Source organism: Hemiscyllium ocellatum, chromosome 13, assembly GCF_020745735.1.
Source record: "Hemiscyllium ocellatum isolate sHemOce1 chromosome 13, sHemOce1.pat.X.cur, whole genome shotgun sequence".
NCBI classification, from domain to species: domain Eukaryota; kingdom Metazoa; phylum Chordata; class Chondrichthyes; order Orectolobiformes; family Hemiscylliidae; genus Hemiscyllium; species Hemiscyllium ocellatum.
This window is the reverse complement of record NC_083413.1, coordinates 1,210,378-1,230,508: the sequence shown is the minus strand read 5'-3', so window position 1 is coordinate 1,230,508 and position 20,131 is coordinate 1,210,378. Positions and strand designations below refer to the sequence as shown.

At 43.8% G+C, this 20,131-nt stretch overlaps 1 protein-coding gene across 2 annotated transcripts in view; it reads left to right on the top strand.

Annotated features, from left to right (window-relative positions):
• Positions 1-20,131, top strand: part of LOC132821742 (histone-lysine N-methyltransferase MECOM-like) — a 383,016-nt gene that overhangs the window by 190,965 nt on the left and 171,920 nt on the right. Inside the window, exon 2 of one of the 2 annotated variants that reach the window (XM_060834464.1) lies at positions 17,005-17,088. The exons of the other annotated variant lie outside the window; for it this stretch is intronic. Within the exon in view, the coding sequence (XP_060690447.1) occupies positions 17,005-17,088 (84 nt within the window). The remainder of the gene's footprint in view (positions 1-17,004; positions 17,089-20,131) is intronic. 2 annotated transcript variants of the gene reach the window in all.

Sequence of the window (20,131 nt, the reverse complement as noted above, 5' to 3'; positions counted from 1 at the left end):
ATATCCCCGTGCCCCCTTCATTCCTTCATGTTCCTGCACACCATCTCCCTATATCCCTGCACACCACTTCCTTATATCCCGTACACCCTTTCCCTATATCCCTGCGCACCATTTCCTTATTTCCCTGCACACCATTTCTTTATATTCCTGCACACCCTTTCCCTATATCCCTGCACACCATCTCCCTATAGCTCTGCACACCCTTTCCCTATATCCCTGCACAACATTTCCCTATATCCCTGCACACCATTTCCCTATAGCCCTGCACACCATCTCCCTATATCTCTGCACACCCTTTCTTATATCCCTGCACACCCTTTCCCTATATCCCTGTAAAAAATGAGGTCTGCAGATGCTGGAGATCACAGCTGAAAATGTGTTGCTGGTCAAAGCACAGCAGGCCAGGCAGCATCTCAGGAATAGGGAATTCGACGTTTCGAGCATAAGCCCTTCATCAGGAATGAGAGAGAGTAGCCAAGCAGGCTAAGATAAAAGGTAGGGAGGAGGGACTTGGGGGAGGGGCGATGGAGGTGGGATAGGTGGAAGGAGGTCAAGGTGAGGGTGATAGGCCGGAGTGGAGTGGGGGTGGAGAGGTCAGTAAGGAGATTGCAGGTTAGGAGGGCGGTGCTGAGTTGAGGGAACCGACTGAGACAAGGTGGGGGGAGGGGAAATGAGGAAACTGGAGAAATCTGAATTCACACCTTGTGGTTGGAGGGTTCCCAGGCAGAAGATGAGGCGCTCCTCCTCCAGCCGTCGTGTTGTTATGTTCTGCCGGTGGAGGAGTCCAAGGACCTGCATGTCCTCGGTGGAGTGGGAGGGAGAGTTAAAGTGTTGAGCCACGGGGTGGTTGGGTTGGTTGGTCCGGGCGGCCCAGAGGTGTTCTCTGAAGCGTTCCGCAAGTAAGCGGCCTGTCTCCCCAATATAGAGGAGGCCACATCGGGTGCAGCGGATGCAATAGATGATGTGTGTGGAGGTACAGGTGAACTTGTGGCGGATATGGAAGGATCCCTTGGGGCCTTGGAGGGAAGTGAGTGTGGAGGTGTGGGCGCAAGTTTTACATTTTCTGCGGTTGCAGGGGAAGGTGCCGGGGGTGGAGGTTGGGTTGGTGGGGGGTGTGGATCTGACGAGGGAGTCACGAAGGGAGTGGTCCTTGCGGAACGCTGATAGGGGAGGGGAGGGAAATATATCCTTGGTGGTGGGGTCCGTTTGGAGGTGGCGGAAATGACGGCAGATGATACGTTGTATGCGGAGGTTGGTGGGGTGGTAGGTGAGAACCTGTGGGGTTCTGTCTTGGTGGCGGTTGGAGGAGCGGGGCTCAAGGGCGGAGGAGCGGGAAGTGGAGGAGATGCGGTGGAGGGCATCGTTGATCACGTCTGGGGGGAATCTGTGGTCCTTGAAGAAGGAGGCCATCTGGGCTGTGCGGTGTTGGAACTGGTCCTCCTGGAAGCAGATGCGGCAGAGACGAAGGAATTGGGAATATGGGATGGAGTTTTTGCAGGGGGCAGGGTGGGAGGAGGTGTAGTCCAGGTAGCTGTGGGAGTCAGTCGGTTTATAGTAGATGTCTGTGTTGAGTCGGTCGCCCGAGATAGAGATGGAAAGGTCTAGGAAGGGGAGGGAGGAGTCTGAGACAGTCCAGGTGAATTTAAGGTCGGGATGGAAGGTGTTAGTAAAGTTGATGAACTGTTCAACCTCCTCGTGGGAGCACGAGGCAGCGCCGATACAGTCATCGATGTAGCGGAGGAAAAGGTGGGGGGTGGTGCCAGTGTAGTTGCGGAAGATGGACTGTTCCACATATCCTACGAAGAGGCAGGCATAGCTGGGGCCCATGCGGGTGCCCATGGCAACTCCTTTAGTTTGGAGGAAGTGGGAGGATTGAAAAGAGAAGTTATTCAGGGTGAGGACCAGTTCAGTCAGTCGAAGGAGGGTGTCAGTGGAAGGGTACTGGTTGGTGCGGCGGGAAAGGAAGAAGCGGAGGGCTTTGAGTCCTTCGTGATGGGGGATGGAGGTGTACAGGGACTGGATGTCCATAGTGAAAATAAGGCGTTGGGGACCGGGGAAGCGAAAATCCTGGAGGAGGTGGAGGGCGTGGGTGGTGTCCCGAACGTAGGTGGGGAGTTCTCCCTATATCCCTGCACACCCTTTCCCTATATCCCTGTGAACCCTTTCTTGATATTCCTGCACACCATCTCCCTATATCCCTGCACAGCCTTTCCCTATATCCCTGCACACCATCTCCCTATATCCCTGCACACCATTTCTTTATATTCTTGCACACCATTTCCCTATATCCCTGCACACCCTTTCCCTATATCTCTGCACACCATTTCCCTGTGTCCCTGCACACCCTTTCTTTGTATCCCTGCACACAATTTCCTTATATTTCTTCACGCCCTCTCTTTATATTCCTGCACACCATTTCCCTATATCCCTGCACACCATTTCCCTATATCCCTGCACACCCTTTCTCTGTATCCCTGCACACAATTTCCTTCTATCCTTGCACAACCTTTCTTTATATCCCTGCACACCATTTCCTTATGTCTATGCACACTATCTCCCTATATCCCTGTACACCATTTTCTTATATCCCTGCACACCCTTCCTTTATATTCCTGCACACCATTTCCCTCTATCCCTACATGCTCTTTCCCTATATTCCTGCACACCCTTTCCCCACATCCCTGCACACCTTTTCCCTGTATCCCTGAGCACGATTTCTATCCAAATAACTATCTCGTGTCCTCTTGAATGCTTCAGTTAAACCTAAAATTCATACAACACCAAGTTGTAGTCCAATAGGTTTATTTGGAAGTTTATTTTTCGGAGCACTGCTCCTACATCAGGCAGCTAGTGGGGCCGGATCATATGGCACATAATTTATAGTAAAAGATCAAAGTGTCATATGACTTATGCAAAGTATTGAACATACCTAGGTTGCTCTTAAGTTTCTAAGTGTAGAATGGGAATGCAGGTTTTGATACATCAATGTGAAAATCCCAGAACTTCTTTCAAATCACATTCCTGAGATAACTTTAGGTTTTATTAAAAAAAAGTGACATCTCAGCTCAGACAATGCGCTAAAAGTGTGAGGCTAGAGTCTATCTGTATCTAAACCTTGAGCCAGACTGGTTTTATTTCCAAAGCAGGAATTTATAAATTGGTATTGTCCATCCCAGTCCAATACAGGCAACTCCAAATCAATTAAATCTATCTCCCGTACATTCCCAGGTGGTGCATTACATCACTTTTTCAATGGAATGCTTGCTGAAATGTGGCACAACAGTTAAAATGAAGTTGTAGTGACAGAGAGTATAGATGTCTATGGAAAGTCTAGTTCATAATGCCATTTGGTTCTGTTAGTGAACTCTCTTCTTTGTTGCTGACACTCTTTCTTCTTGAGTTAAAAGTTCTGATTTTGAGCTTCACATTTCACAAGTGTGACACTCCAGTATGTTGCTGAGTGTGAACATTGCATTTACAGAAAAGTAACTTGTCATGAAATGTTCACCTGTTCTTGTGCAACAGATGATTCTGAGGAACTATTTAATCAAGTTCAGGAAATTCTCCCTGTGTGCTGGCCAAGAGTCCTTTCCCAAAAAATATTACATAAAACAGATTGATCTCACTGCCACATCTGAGTTTTTCATTTGCAAGTTTGTTGATGTATTTATTAATAAAGCAGCAATTAAATTTTTTAAGTCGTCTACTTATATGAACCAATGTGGGATGTTTCTGAGAGACATGATCGGGTACTATATAACATTTTTATTATGAATTCTACAGACTATGAATATGATTTCTATGGCTTAGGATTCCTGTGAATGTTCTGTACAAAATAGTTTACAAGTAATAAACCAATAAAACATTATATTCAGGTGACATTGTAATCTGTGAAAGATAAATTCTCGAGTGAAGATTTTCTGAATGTAGTTTTCCTTGCTTATATCACAATTGTCCTGAAGTAATCTGCTTTATCCAGGTGGCAAGGACAATACTCCTTCAGAAATGGTTTTACAAAGTGCACTTTCTTTTAATGTTGATAATTTTCAAGAGGGATAGTCACACCATTATGGGTAAAATGTTGGGTCTCTCTACAGGCTGAGTGACTGGGTTTACTGTGAATGGACAGGCAGAGCTTTTAAAGAGATGTAGTCAGATGCAGGAGAGAAGCAGAAGAATGACCACTGTTGTACAATATTGTCCAGATGGTGTTTCAATCTGCCCAAAGTTTGGCATTGGGCAATTGGTTGGATAACTCTGACTTCAATGGTGAATTGAAGTCATGTTGTCTACATGTGCATGAAAGCTAACTTTGTACTTGGCAACGTTTCATGTCTGAGACTAGTTCTGGTGAAAGGTCATTGACTTGAAATAGTAACTCTGTTTTTCTCTCAACAGACGCTGTCTGACCTACTGAGTTTTTCTGCTTTTTTATAAGAGCTTCCTAAGTTTGCCTTCCTTGCTATCCTTACCCAAAAGTAATCAATACTTGGTTAGTTCTGTCCTAACTATTTTTCTCACAAGCAACTTGTCTTACCTAAGTCGCTGAGTGTAGGAATGTGTTCCTTCTTTAAGTTGGGGCTGGAATCATTCATATCCAAAACATGGTAACTGCCCTGTACGTGGGCCTCCTTAAAAGGAAGTGATTTTCTTTCTTGCTCTCAGGGCCCCAGGGTCAGTAAAGTACAGAGTTTCTCCTTTTGTGCTTACACTAAACTGCAGAACTGGTGATTCACAATCTGGAGCTTTTTCAACTTCTACGTTATTCAAATGAAAATCTTCCAGATGGCAATGCATGAAAATATTGGATGTACAAAATAAAATTAGACTAACATTGGATTTCAGTTCAAAATATTTAAGTACCTCAGTGGTATATATTAAGGTTTGTGTCCAGCTCTCTGCCATTTGAAGATTCAGACATAACCAGTTTGTGCTTGAATAAAGAATTAGTTCATTTTCATTTCTTTTGTCACCAGTTTGAAAATGATACAGATGTTGCAAACTATATAGAGAGCTTAGGGGGCTCAATTTTTGAGGGGTATGTTTAAGGCAGAGATTGATGATTTCTGATTCCCATTGGTGTATAGGGTTAGGGGATTGGGTGTTTAAAAGACATTGAAGTGTTAATTCAGCTGTGATGGTATTGAAAGCTAGGATAGGCTTGATGGACTGAATGACCTACTCTTGTTCCTGATTCTAATGTCTCCTTTCATAATTAAGAAGGATAAGGCCTTGAATGGGTGAATGGTTATAACAGTTCCCTTGGAAAGTGACTGGACCATAGCCTGGGTACAGACATGAGAATTAAAAATCGTAGTTGAAATCTGACATGTGTTCTACATGGTAATTATTTATTCATGGCAAAAGCTGCAGGTTAAATAATTAATGGGTTGTTGCTCAGAAAACCAGCAAATGGTTTCTGTTATTAGAGGCAATGGTTTAGATGATCATCTATCCTTCTTTCCCATTGTCATAACCAGTTGCGCGTAGCTTTTACGGAATAAGAAACAAATGCTACCGGATGGAGTCATCAGCAGGTTAAGGATGTGCGTCTTTGAGGAGCAGCTTCTTTCATGCCAACATTGGGTTTAGCTCGATACTAATCGAGAAGGTCAGCGGCGCCATCTCGAATCGCAATGCAATCTTTCCTCGCGGGTTGCTCCCAGGCGATGCAGCTGCCCTCTTATTGTTGTGACTCTTTCTTTTGATTTGAACTACAATCAGGTAGAAGGGCCATAATTTAAAACTTGCTTTAAACACTTAATGACTTTTACTTAAGATTTAAGACGAGGATTGTCAAACTGTATGAAATGTAGTGAAGCAAACCTAATTTATGCTCTGGGCGTGGAAGCTCTTTGCATTACCTAGACAAGTGATAACTCACTGAGAAAAGAAAAACAATAAACGACTCCAGTGAATTATCCCTCAACGGTCATCAGCGCGCAGCGTTCCAGAACTAATTTAAGCTCTGCCCAAAAGCTAAAGATTGGTGCATTGTTGAAAATTTCCAGGTATGGATGAGGGAAAGACCATTCTGAGCTTTGTTTGCCTCAAAATGTCCCGATCAATAACATTTTTAAAATTACCTTCAACGTACAACTTTAGAGAGCATTTAACAGAGCTGTGATGTTCATCAGTAAACTTCTTTTGAAATGGAGAGTGCCTTTAACTGTCATTGACTCTCCATTCCCCCTTTAACTGTCATTGACTCTCCATTCCCCCTTTAACTGTCATTGACTCTCCCCTTCCCCCATTACCCCCCATATACTGACCATGTTATTTGAACCTTTCAACGTCTAGGTCACCAGGCCATTTCATTGGCTTTACATAGCACCCACATACAATTACTATATTGTTAACCAACCATAATTTCTTTCAAAAATTCTAAAACAAACATATTGAAGTGTTTTATATTTATATATGTAATGCTTGAATGCCAGTGTATAAATATTCTGTGAATTGGGCATTCATTTAGTCATCCTACATGTAACCTGAGAATTATCCCTCACATTTGGAGAATAAAAGCTCAATTCATGTTCTTTCGTCTTGAAGGAGTTGATCTTCTTGAAAGCGTACCACAGTTTTAAACAAAATCTAGAGTGTTAAAAAGGGACCAGTTAGATAACATACAGTTTACATCTTGTCTGACAAATGGGTTATTAAACTCTGAAAGTCTGTTCTACAGTTGGCATAACATGCTAGGGTGTACACTTTTCATTTGCATTAATGGAGAGAATCATAATTCAGCTTTTTTCCTGAGAGCATGACAGTTAAATATCAATATAATTCTTTCTTTCATGGGAGCGAAGTTCATGACTCCTCATGAAGTTGACGCCTACTGTTCCTGTACTTTTATTACTTTGATTTCCTCCATCTTTCTCTGACTTGTCCTTTACTCTACAGCTGCTCAACTCTTGCATGAGATCTAAGGGCAGTTCTGAACCTTCTTAAAGCATCTTTATATACACAAGGAGTGTGTGGGACTCACAGAAAATCTCCCACAGATGCAGTTCTGGATTACCAAGGTGAACATTGATGTTGGTGAGGCTCAGTGTTTGGAAGTCGAGGTCTAGATGCCTCATGGTCTTCACCATCACGTCACTCATTGTTCCCACCAGAGAATTAAGCCCTGGAGTTATTTACTCAAACTGTTAACTTGTAACACCTTCTGGAAGAAGGGATTTGCTGCACGGTTCTGTACCATAATGAACTTTATATTATTTAGACTAATACCACATGATATACAAGAAGCATTCAAATGTAATGTAGGCACTTCCACAGCAGTGGCATCATGTGAAAAGCTGACCTTATATTAACTTACTGAGATTACTTGTTTTGTCTGTCAGCTAATCCTCACCATTAAAATGTCAATTATCTGCTCAAAATATGAAAATGAACAAAAACATTGTTGCTTCTCATGACTTTTATTTACTTTAAAATAATCTTTTGCAACACTGGTGCTCGAATACAGAGCAGTTTTCTTTCTTTGGCGAAAGGGGTGAAGATAGTGGAAAAGCTGATCAGTGCCGTCAGGAGTAGGTGTTGTAATTCCCAACTTAAACTTCTTAATTCCATTAATTAGAATCTTTTTTTTTGACTGTGCTTTTGTCAACCTGTGCTATTATCTCTGTAGATAGACCCTGGCTGGACCTTATCTTTGAGGGAGACTTGGTTGTTTCAGAAGGACATTTTGTTGGTGACCGTTTTTTTATTACCACTCATCATGAGGAACTCCGAGAGTTTGCTTTATTGTGTTTTATTGTGGGACTTGAACCTGGGCCTCCTGATCCAGGGCTAGGGACATTACACTGTGCCACAAGAGAGCCCTTATCTAAGAACCCAGTGATTTTTATTCTTTTTTCCCCAAATCACTCATTTCTTTTCTACATAATTAGAGAGAAAATGAAGACACCATTGTGAACAGAGATTATTATTTTATATATTTTCTTTTTTTCCTACCAGGAAAACACCTGTGTGGCCATTCAACTGTTTACAAGCTAAGCCTGTTAAGGGCAGTGCTGACATCAAAAAGTGAGGAGTAGGGGTGGGGGTTGTCTGTGGAGAGGGAGGGGAGACACTGGCCTTTTATAATAGATTTGCATCTGACTTCCAGCTTCCCAGACCAACTGGGACAGGTGTGCATGATGGTCTTCCTTATTTTATTTAAGAGCCCTTCAGAAGAGCACTGTTCTGGTTGGACAGGTGGTTAATGAAAGCAAGAACCTACAGAAACAGACTTTCAACATTATAAAGCAGCATCACATTACAGGCTGTGGAGACTTACATGAAGGAGTGGAGAGACCACAATAAACCAAGCTGACATAATTGAAAACTACAAATCGGTCAGGAGTGAGGGTGTGAAGGCATGCTCCTTGATACAGTGCCAGAACCCCTCACCACAGCAGGAACAATGAGTGGCACCATAGATTCATCTAGATTCTGATGGTGCATTTCTTAAATCTTCTCCTGGACAATACCCCTAACAACAGCCCAAATTGTATCTCTTTCTGACTGTATGAACACATCCCCTCATTGCCTTATGACCATCCATCATTGAAACTCACCCACACAATTCCATACATAACTCTCATTGAGTACACAAAGGGTATGTGTTTATCCTATCAACTTATCTCTTTTCTCACACTCAACCTCTTATTATTCTTGTCCTTTAAGAAGAAAACAATAAAAAGCAAAAGCAAAAGATTCAGTTGCAGACATTTTTCACCATCGTATCTACAAAGGAAGAGGTCCTGGATTTGAGCCTAGACTCATCATTGTCTGACAATCAATGATAGAGAGATGGGTATGTCTCCCATCTACTCTGTAACAGAATCTAATATTAAGCAACACATAGTGTATGCTATTCACTCATACAGAATTTTACAGTCTTTGAAAATATTCTTTCAATGAGTAAAAATTCAGATCCTGATCCTAAAGGTATGTGATTTGACCTGACACAAAATTTTCCTGTTGGTGCCTAAATTAGATCCATCTCTGGAAGCTCTGACCAATTTAGGGCAATGGGTGGGATCCACAGTTTGTGGGGAGGGGATCTATTGGGAGCATCAGAGTGTGATTACCAGATCCCAGCAGGTGAGGTGAGAGCTGGGGTCGGGTGTAGACTGCAGGGTGCACCTCAAATGATGGGACTCTCTGAGGAAAGGATAAATATACTGAAAAACAAGTCTGCCTACAGGGTTCAGGCCATTTTTGTGGAGGGAAACCTTTCAGCCATTGGTAAGATCCCAGAAATGTCCTCTACCTGCTTTGTGACCTCTTAATGGCAGGCTGTCTACGTCACATGTATAGCTGTTGTTGGTATGACCCCTAACTCCAGCAGGAATGTCCACAGGTGGCCATCCCCCCAGGGCACTGACTTTACATCGCCATGATTGCTCCTAGTCCACACAACCTCAAATTGGCCGCCACTGAATATTTGTTTATTCGCTTACAGGATGAAGGCATCACTGGCTAGGCCAGTATTTATTGCCCATCCTTAATTACCCAGATGGCACTAAAGAGTCTACCACATTGCTATGGGTTTGGAATCACATATAGGCTCCAGGTAAGGATAGCAGTTCCCTTTCCTAAGGAAAATTAGTGGCATTTTCCAACAACTGAAATGGATTCATGGTCATCATTAGACTCTTAATTCCAGGTCTTTAATGAATTCACAAACAACCATCTACTGTAGCAGGATTTGAACCTATGCCCCCAGAACATTACCTGGATCTCAGGAATAGTTATCCAGTGATAATGGCACTAGGCCATTGCTTGGCCCAAGGAGGAAAATGTAATGCACAATGGCTTTGTACTTCCTTACCTTGACAGTTCGAATTCAACAATGACAAAAATAACGATTTTGACTTAAACAACATCTTAAACATAATGCAACTCCCAAAGTTTGGTTGAAGAACATTCGACCACAAGATTAGCACGGAGTTAGATTAGATTCCCTACAGTGCGGAAACAGGCCATTTGGCCCAACTAGTCCACACCAATCCTTCAAAGAGTAACCCACCCAGACCCATTTCCCTCTGACTAACGCACCTAACACTATGGGCAACTTAGCATTGCCAATTCACCTCACCCGCACACCTTTGGACTGTGGAAGGAAACCCATGCAGACACAGGGAGAATATGCAAACTCCATACAGACAGCTGTCTAATGCTAGAATTGAACCTGGGACCCTGGTGCTGTGAGGCGGCAGGGCTCACCACTGAGCCACCATATCGCCCCAGATAACACAAAGGGCAGATGGCCAAAGACTTGTTCAAAGACTTTGCTTTGAAAGACCATGTAAAAGGAAGAAAGAGCTGAGTATGTGTGAGGTGCTGACAGCATTTTCAAATAACTGGAGAGAGGTTGGAGGGATCTAATCTAACATGACCGCCATGATGTCTTCCTACAATATGTACATCTATTGACAGAGAAGCCAACTGCAGGAAACTGCACATACCTGTGGGGCAGCCAATCCTGACCCTTACCAGTCTGCTGAGGCAATTGTGCTCATTTATATTCTGAAGCTTATGCATGTTATGTCTGGCACAGAGTCTGTCCCTGGGGACATTTGTTCAGAGGGGAAGGGGAAGAGGAACAGAGCTTTAGTCACTGGGGACTCCATAATTAGGGTGACAGAAAGGAGGTTCTGTGGGAATGAGAATGACTCACATTTGGTTTATTGCCTCCCAGGTACCAGAGTTCATGATGTCTCTGATCGTGTTTTCGGGATCCTTGAGGGGGAAAGGGAGCAGCCCCAAGTCGTGGTCCACACAGGCACCAATGACATAGGTAGGAAAAAAGGTGGGGATCTAGGGCAGAAATTCAGGGAGTCAGGGTGGGAAGCTTAGGGCTAGAACAAACAGTTGTTATCTCTGGTTTATGGAGATAAGGCAGGAAGGGGATACTGATTAGGAATGATCAGCCATGATCACATTGAATGGCGGTGCAGGCTCGAAGGGCTGAATAGCCTACTCCTGCACCTATTGTCTATTGTCTATTATTGCCCGTGCCACGTGCTAGTGAAGCGAGGAACAGGGAGAGAACGGAGCTGAACACGTGGCTGCAGGGATGGTGCAGGAGGGAGGATTTTGGATTCTTGGACAAGGTGGGACCTCTGCAAACAGGATGGTCTTCACCTGAACCAGAGGAGTACCAATATCCCTGGGGGGAATTTGTGAATGCTGGGGGGTGGGGGCGGGGGGAGCTGTTTAAACTAATGCAGCAGGGGTATGGGAACCTGAATTGTAGTTCCAGTGTACAGGCGGTTGTGGGTAGTGAGTCAAGGATAGGCTTACAAGGTCGCGAGAGACACCGGCGACTAAGATGTTTGTTTGGTGTGTTTGCGTTTATTGGTAGGGGGAATGAGTTTCGGAGCCATAAGGCTATGCTTCAGCTGTACAAGACACTTGGAGTATTGCATGCAGTTCTGACCACCACATTATAGGAAGGATGTGGAAGATTTCAAAAAGGTTCAGAGGAGATTTACTAGGATGTTACCTGATGTGAAAGGAAGGTTTTACAAGGGAAGGCTGAGGTAACTGAGGCTGTTTTCATTGGAGAGAAGAAGGTTGAGAGGTGATTTAATCGAGATTAGATTAGATTCCCTACAGTGTGGGAAGAGGCCCAACCAGTCCACACCAACCCTCTGAAGAGTAACCCAACCAGACCCACTTCCTTCTGACTAATGTGCCTAACAGTATGGGCAATTTAGCATGGCCAAATCACCTGACCCGCACATCTTTAGACAGTGAGAGGAAACCCACGCAGACACAGGGAGAACATGCAAACTCCACACAGAAAGTTGCCCGATGCTGGAATTGAACCTGGGACCCTGGTGCTGTGAGTTAGCAGTGCTAATCACTGAGCCACCTTGCCACCCGTAAGAAATGTATAAAATAATCTGAGGGTTAGATAGGGTGGACAGTGAGAACCTTTTTCCTTGTATAGTGAAGGTTAACACAAGCTTTAAATAGAGGGGTGATAGATTTAGGACAGATATTAGGGGTAGTTTCTTCACACAGAGAGTAGTGGGGGCATGGAACGGCCTGCCTGCAACTGTTGTAGATTTGCTGATGTTAAGGGCATTTAAATGGGCATCGGATATTCATATGGATAATAATGGAGTAGTGTAGATTAAATGGGCATCAGATTATCTTCACAGGTTGGTGCAACAACCAGGGCTGAAGGGCCTGTACTACACTGTAACATTCTATGTTCAATGTTATGCCTTATTCTAGGGGTGTGTTATGTTGGGATAGTGTCCCTTTTAGAGGTGAGTCATGTGAGCACTGGTGAGTCATCAGACAGATTCAGAGACTTGTTCAGGCTTTTCAGGAAATTTTGTACAGTGTGCAACTTTGGAATAAAATCTCCTTGTTGGGCTGTAAGTTTTGTATGTTCTTTCATTCAGACTGGAGCTGAGTAACTGCCAAGGACCTAATTAGCCATTATTCCTGTGTGGTGAATAAAGCAGAAATTTTATACTGATCCCTCCTTCCTGTGGAGTAAAGGTTCCTAAAGGGCAGACTGCTGATTCCTGGGCTGGTACTGCACCTATTGCTGGTGGGCAATTGTGGGGGTGGGGTAGGGGTATATTGGTTTCTGTTTATTATGTTTCTTATCAAAGTCAAACTGCATTGGATGGTTTCATGGTGCAGTGAATGCTGGGAAATGCAAGGCAAATGTAGTAAACCCTGAGATGACTGTGATAACTTCCCAACTAGAAGAAATCCCCTCCGAATTAGAGAAAGGAACACTCCCATCGCAGAGTGGACAAAATCCTTTGATTTAGGTGCAGAAGCAAATATGAGATCTCAACATTGAAAGGAATTTTTGCCTACCACTTATTCAACAACATGCTTCATTCTTGACTTGAGTTCTACAAAGTCCATGAAATTGTCTGCACTGTTAACTTCATGAATCCCAGTTAATCGAGCTAAGATTTTTGTATATGAGAATTGCTAACCAGGCAGTGTCATGGGGTTTTCAGTGGACAACAGATCATGCTGAGACTGAAGGTGAAAGTTAAAGGGATTGTTGTAGCCCTGCCATTGCATCACTGATATCTGTTTAACCAGTCACATGCTCACAACTTCACTCACGCTTTGAAGTTAAAATACAATGATTGTCTGATTCTCTTTCCCCACTGCTACCTGCCAACACAATGTGTTTGTCTGCACTCTTGTTAACTACAAAAAACTGCTATATAAATGCAAGTTGTTGTAGCTCACTCAGCGGCCAGACCGAAATGTGTATAAGTAAAGAAACAGAACTCCTGCACTTTAGTTCGATGTGCAATCTGAGAAATCAATTTTACTTTATTATCAGCATAATCTTTAAATCTGTCTTGAAACACTGTGAATTTTCTTCTTTGTACGACTTATTTTTATCATCCTCCTTCAAAACTTATTCCACATTGCCTCCTGACTTTCTTGAGCTACCGTCCTGAGTTTTTTTCAAATGCTGGGCCCTTGGTTGCAACTTTTTCAGCTTTAAAAACAATTTTAAAAGTTTTCTTTACAATCCTGATAACTTTGTTCAGATTACCTTTATGTCTCTTCCTATTAAAGTATGACAATTATTTAAATCAATTGTTATCTATCGAGGTAATACTGGGAAACTACACTTATCTTCCATTTCTAATTGCCTGAGAAAGTGATGATGACTCCCTTTGAACAGTTAAGACCGTAACGTTTTTTTGTCCAATTGAGAGCTTGCTTTTTTAATTTGAAAAAGTATTACAAGCCAATAATACAAACTAAACGAGAATTATTTTCAATTATACTGGGAGAGATAGTACATCCTCTTTCAGTTGATTTGTATATTTCCTTCAGTGAATTTGTAGCAATTTGTTTTTTTTTTGGGTCATAAGTGATCAGATTTATTGAATTCAATTTTACAAATTGTCTTGCCGGCATTTGAATTCCCAGTTGATTTCAGATACATCTCAAAAACAGGGTTTGCAATGATTTTCCACAGCCTTTTGGAGAACTCCTGGCAAGTAATATCATTACTGTACTGTTATTACCTCCTTAACCTGCCCTGATAATCATATCTCTCAGCATTAAGTATCATGTTGACTTCTTCTCTTTTACCATCTCAAGGTAATGTCTTTCTCTGATGGAATATAAGACAAAAAATTGGGGATGCTGGAGATCTGAAATAAACAAAAAAACAGAAAACGCGAGAGAAATTCAGCAGATCTAGCAGTATCTGTGAATAGAAAGCAGAGCTTATGTTTCAGGTCCTTTTTCAGAATTTTCTCTTTCCATCTTTCTCTCAGTAACAGATTCAAGTTACTCACAATCTTAGAACATAGAACATAGAAAAGTACAGTACAGAACAGGCCCTTTGGCCCATGATGTTTTGTCGAGGTTTAATCCTAATGTAAGATATAGTAACTTAACCTACACACCCCTCAACTCACTGCTATCCATGTGCCTGTCCAGCAGTCACTTAAATGTCCCCAATGACTCTGCTTCCACCACCATCGCTGGCAACGCATTCCATGCATTTACAACTCTCTGTGCAAAGAATCTACCTCTGACACCTCATTTATACCTTCCTCCTAATATCTTCAAACTATGACCCCTCATACCAATCAATCCTGCCCTGGGGAAAAGGCTATTGACTCTATCTATTCCTCTCATTATTTTGTACACCTGGATCAGGTCTCCCCTCTTGCTCCTTCTGTCCAGAGAGAAAAGTCCGAGCTTAGTCAACCTTTCTTCATAAGGCAAGCCCTCCAGTCCAGGCAGCATCCTGGTAAACCTTCTTTGCACCCTCTCCAAAGCCTCTGTATCTTTCCTAAAGTAGGGCGACCAGAACTGGACACAATATTCCAAGGGACTTGTAGAGCTGCAGCAAAACCTCGCGGCTCTTAAACTTGATCCTCCTGTTAATGAAAGCCAAAACACCATATGCTTTCTTAACAACCCTATCCACTTGGGTGGCAACTTTGAGGGATCTATGTACTTGCACACTCAGATCCCTCTGTTCCTCCACACTATCAAGAATTCTGTCTTTAATCCTATACTCAGCATTTGAGTTCGACCTTCCAAAATGCATCACTTCACATTTATCCAGGTTGAACTCCATCTGCCATTTCTCAGCCCAGCTCCGCATCCTGTCTATGTCGTGCTGCAGCCTGCAGTAGCCCTCTACACTATTGATGACACCTCCAACCTTTGTGCCATCTACAAATTCACTAACCCACCCCTCAACCTCCTCATACAAGCCAATTATAAAAACTACAAGGAGCAGTGGCCCAAGAACAGAGCCCTGTGGGACCCACTCAACACTGACCTCCAGGCAGAATACTTTCCATCTACAACCACTCTCTGCCTTCTGTCAGCCAGCCAATTCTGAATCCAGATAGCCAAATCTCCCTGTATCCCATACTTCCTGACTTTATGAATGAGCCTACCATGGGGAACCCTATCAAATGCCTTGCTGAAATCCATATACACCACATCCACTCCTCGATCCTCATCAACCTGTCTTGTCACCTCCTCAAAGAATCAATAAGATTTGTGAGGCATGACCTGCCCCTCACAAAGCCATGCTGACTGCCTTTATTCAAACTATGCTTTGCCAAATAGTTATAAATCCTATCCCTCAGAATTCTTTCCAAAACTTTGCTGACCACAGGTGTAAGACTGACTGGTCTGTAATTGCCAGGGATTTCCCTATTACCCTTCTTGAAAAGAGGAACAATATTCGCCTCCTTCCAATCCTCCGGTACGACTCCCGTGGAGAGTGAGGAGGTAAATATCCTCACCAGCGGCTTAGCAACCTTCTTTCTCGCTTCTCAGAGCAGCCTGGGATAAATCTGGTCTGGTCCTGGGGACTTATCAATTTTAATATTTTCCAAAATTTCCAACACATCAACTTCATCAATCTTGCTCTGGTCAAGACTGTATTGCAGCTCCTCTAAGTTTTCATTTACAAGTTCCCTTTCCTTGGTGAAAACCGAAGCAGAAAACTTATTTAGGGATTCCCCTATCTGCTCAGACTCCACGCATAAGTTCCCTACGCTATCCCTGATCAACTCTACCTTCTCCCTGATCATTCTCATATTCCTCACGGATGAGTAAAATGTCTTTGGGTTCTCCCTAATCCTTCTTGCCAAGCCTTTTTCGTGCTCCCTCCTGGCTCTCCTCAGTCCATTTCTGAGCTCCTTTCTAGTAAGCCTGTAATCCTCTAAAGCTGTGCTAGATCCTTGCTTCCTCCACCTTACGTAAGCTGCCTTCTTCCTTTTGACAAGAAGCTTCTCTGTTCTCGTCATCCAAGATTCCTTAATCTTACTCCTTCTTACCTGCCTCAGAGGTACAAATTCGTGCATCACTCACAATAACTGCTCCTTAGATAGGGCACAGTAGACATGTGGAGACTTTCTGTGGAACAATTGCTCCCAGTCTGTACTTCCCAACTCCTGTCTGATAGTGTCATAATTTCCTTTTCCCCAATTAAATATCTTCCCTCGGTAACTGCTCCTTTCCCTGTCCAAGGCTATGCTAAATGTGAGGCAGTTGTGGTCACTGTCACCAAAGTGCTCTCCCACTGCGAGATCTGACACCTGTCCTGGCTCGTTACCAAGCATCAAATCCAAAATGGCCTCTCCCCTCATCGGCCTAGCTACATACTGAGTAAGGAAACCCTCCTGAACACACCTGACAAAAACGACTCCATCCAAATCATCTGCACAAAGAGGTTCCAGTCGATATTGGGAAAGTTGAAATCACCCATAACAACAACCCTGCTACATCTGCATTTTTCCAGAATCTGCCCACCTATGAGATCTTCAATCTCCCTACTGCTATTAGAGGGTCTGTAGAATACCCCCAATGCGGTGGCTGTTCCCTTGCTGTTCCTAACTTCCACCCAGACTGACTCAGTAATCTTCCAGCTGGCATTTTCATAATGCCTTATACAACAAGAATAAAATATCTTGCATTGTGTCTTAACTCCCAACACATTATTTTCCCTTTTTTTCATTGCAGCTAAGCGCTACACGAATGATTCCGTAATCAGTGCAACAGCGCTCAGATGTCCTTCTGAATCAGGGTGCTATCTGACCGAATCAGGTACATTTGTCTTTGATGTCATCGAATAATTTTATTCTCAATAACATTGAACTGCATCTGCTGCTTGTTGGCTCAACTACTTGAAATGATCCATGATCTTTTTCATCCTGCAATTTATTATCTAACTAAAGAGAAACTTTGGGATGTTTTGCTGCAAAGAATTAGTAATCAGGTACAGTAGGTAATAAGGAGAGAAATTGAACCTTGGCATTTATTGCTAAAGGAATAGTGAATAAAAGTAGGAAATGGTTGCTGCAGCTGTATAAGATCATAAGATAGAAGAGCAGAATTAAGCCTGTTGAGTTGACTCTGCCATTTGATCATGGCTGATATGTTTCACAATCCCATTCTCTTGCCTTCTACCTCAAACCTTTAATCCCTTCACTAAACAAGAACCTAGCTATCTCTGTCTTAAATACTCCCAATGACTTGGCCTCCACAGTCTTCTGCGGCAATGAGTTCCTCAGATTTCCCACCCCCTGGCTAAAGAAAGTCTTTCTCTTCTCAGTTCTAAAGGTTGTTCCTTCACTCTGAGTCTCTCCTACCAGTAGAAGTACCTTCTACTCTATCCAGGCTTCTCAGTTTTCACCCTCCATCTGGCCCTCACCCACCTGGAGAAGAATACCTGCATCAGAATTCTGCTCAGAGGCTTCAGCTCCGCATTCAATACTGTCATTCCTCAGCAGCTGATTGGAAAGCTGAGTCTGCTGGGCTGAAATACCTCCCTTTGTAACTGGATCCTGGACCTCTTGACTGGGAGACCTCAGTCAGTCTGGATTGGGAACAGCATCCCCAACACCCTCACACTGAGCACGGGGCCCCCCCAGGACTGTGTGCTCAGTCCACTGCTATTCACACGACTGTGCAGCGATGCACAGCTCAAATCACATCATCAAGTTCACTGATGATACGACTGTGGTGGGTGTCATCAGCAGGAATGACGAGTCAGATACAGAGAGGAGGTGCAGCAGCAAACACACTGGTGCAGAGCCAACAACCTGTCCCTGAACGTGGACAAGATGAAAGAGATGGTTGTTGACTTCAGGAGGGCATGGAGCGACCACTCTCTGCTGGACATTGGCGGCTCCCACATGGAAATCATGAAGTGTACCAAATTTCTTGGTGTACACCTGGCGGAGAATCTCACCAGGTCCCTCAACACCAGCTCCATAGCCAAGAGAATCCAGTGGTGTTTCTATTTTTTGCACAGACTGAGGAAAGCCCACCTCCCACCCCCCCATCCTCGCCACATTCTACAGAGGGTTCATTGACAGTGCCCTGAGCTGCTGCATCACTGCCTGGTTCAGGAATTGCACTGTCTCAGATCGTAAGACCCTACAACAGATAGTGTGGATCATCAAGGTCTCTCTCCCCTCCATTACAGACATTTACTCCACACGCTGCATCCATAAGGCTAAGAGCATTGTGGAAGACCCCACACACACCCCTTACTCAAACTCTTCACCCTCCTGCCATCTGGCAGAAGATACCGGAGCATTCGGTCTCTCATGGCCAGACTGTGCAACAGTTTCTTCCCACAGGCCATCAGGTTCCCTAACACAGTATGATCGCACTCTTTTCCCCCTGAAATTCTTTGCACAACTTCGAATTGCTGCTGGAACAATGTCTATTATTTAACTTTCTTCTATTATACTGCAACTTGCATGTTTTTGCACTTCTTATGTACTTTATGCCGCCCTTTGTATGATGGTGTAGTTTGTGCTGTCCATGTAACACTCTCAGTCCCGGAGGAATGCTCTCTCGTTTTTACTGTATCAGTTGTATATGGTAGAAATGACAAACTAAAACCTATTCTACCCCAGTATTCTGTAAATTTCAATCAGATTCGCTATCATCCTCCTACATTCTGTTGAATACAGACCCAGAGTCCTCAACCTCTCTTCATATGACAAGCCCTTCATCCCTGGTTCCGGATTAATGGTGCTGGAAGAGCACAGCAGTTCAGGCAGCATCCAAGAAGCAGCGAAATCGACGTTTCATGCAAAAGCCCTTCATCAAGAATAAAGGCAGAGACCCTGAAGCATGGAGAGATCAGCTAGAGGAGGGTGGGGGTGGGGAGAAAGTAGCATAGGGAGGAGAGAGTGGAGTGGATAGGTGGAAAAGGAGATAGGCAGGTAGATTCCCCCTCCCACTCTGCCGAGGACATGGAGGTCCTGGGCCTCCTTCACCGCCGTTCCCTCACCACCAGACATCTGGAGGAAGAACACCTCATCTTCCGACTCGGAACACTTCAACCCCAGGGCATCAATGTGGACTTCAACAGTTTCCTCATTTCCCCTTCCCCCACCTCACCCTAGTTCCAAACTTCCAGCTCAGCACTGTCCCTATGACTTGTCCGGACTTGTCCGACCTGCCTATCTCCTTTTCCACCTATCCACTCCACCCTCTCCTCCCTGACCTATCACCTTCATCCCATCCCCCACTCACCCATTGTACTCTATGCTACTTTCTCCCCACCACCACCCTCCTCTAGCTTATCTCTCTACGCTTCAGGCTTACTGCCTTTATTCCTGATGAAGAGCTTATGCTCGAAACATCAATTCTCCTGCTCCCCAGATGCTGCCTGACCTGCTGTGCTTTTCCAGCACCACACTCTTGTATATAGCCTCAGCAGTACATCCCTGCTCTTGTATTCTAGTCCTCTCAAAATGTACACGATCATTGCATTTGCCTTCTTAACCACCAACTGAACCTACATGTTAACCTTAAGAGAATCCTGGACTTGGATTCCCAAGTCCTCATGTGCTTCAGATTTCCAAAGTCTTTCCCCATTTAGAAAATAATTCACGCTTCTATTCTTCCTACCAAAGTGCATAACCTCATAATTTTCCATATTGTATTCCATCTGCCTTTTCTTTGCTCACTCTCCTCATCTTTTCAAGTCCGTCTACAGCCTTCCCACCTCCTCAATACAACCTGTCCCTCCACCTTCCTTTGTGTCATCTCCAAACTTAGCAACACTGCCCTCTGTTCCTTGGTCCAGATCATTAATGTATAATGTGAATTGTTGTGGTCCCAACAC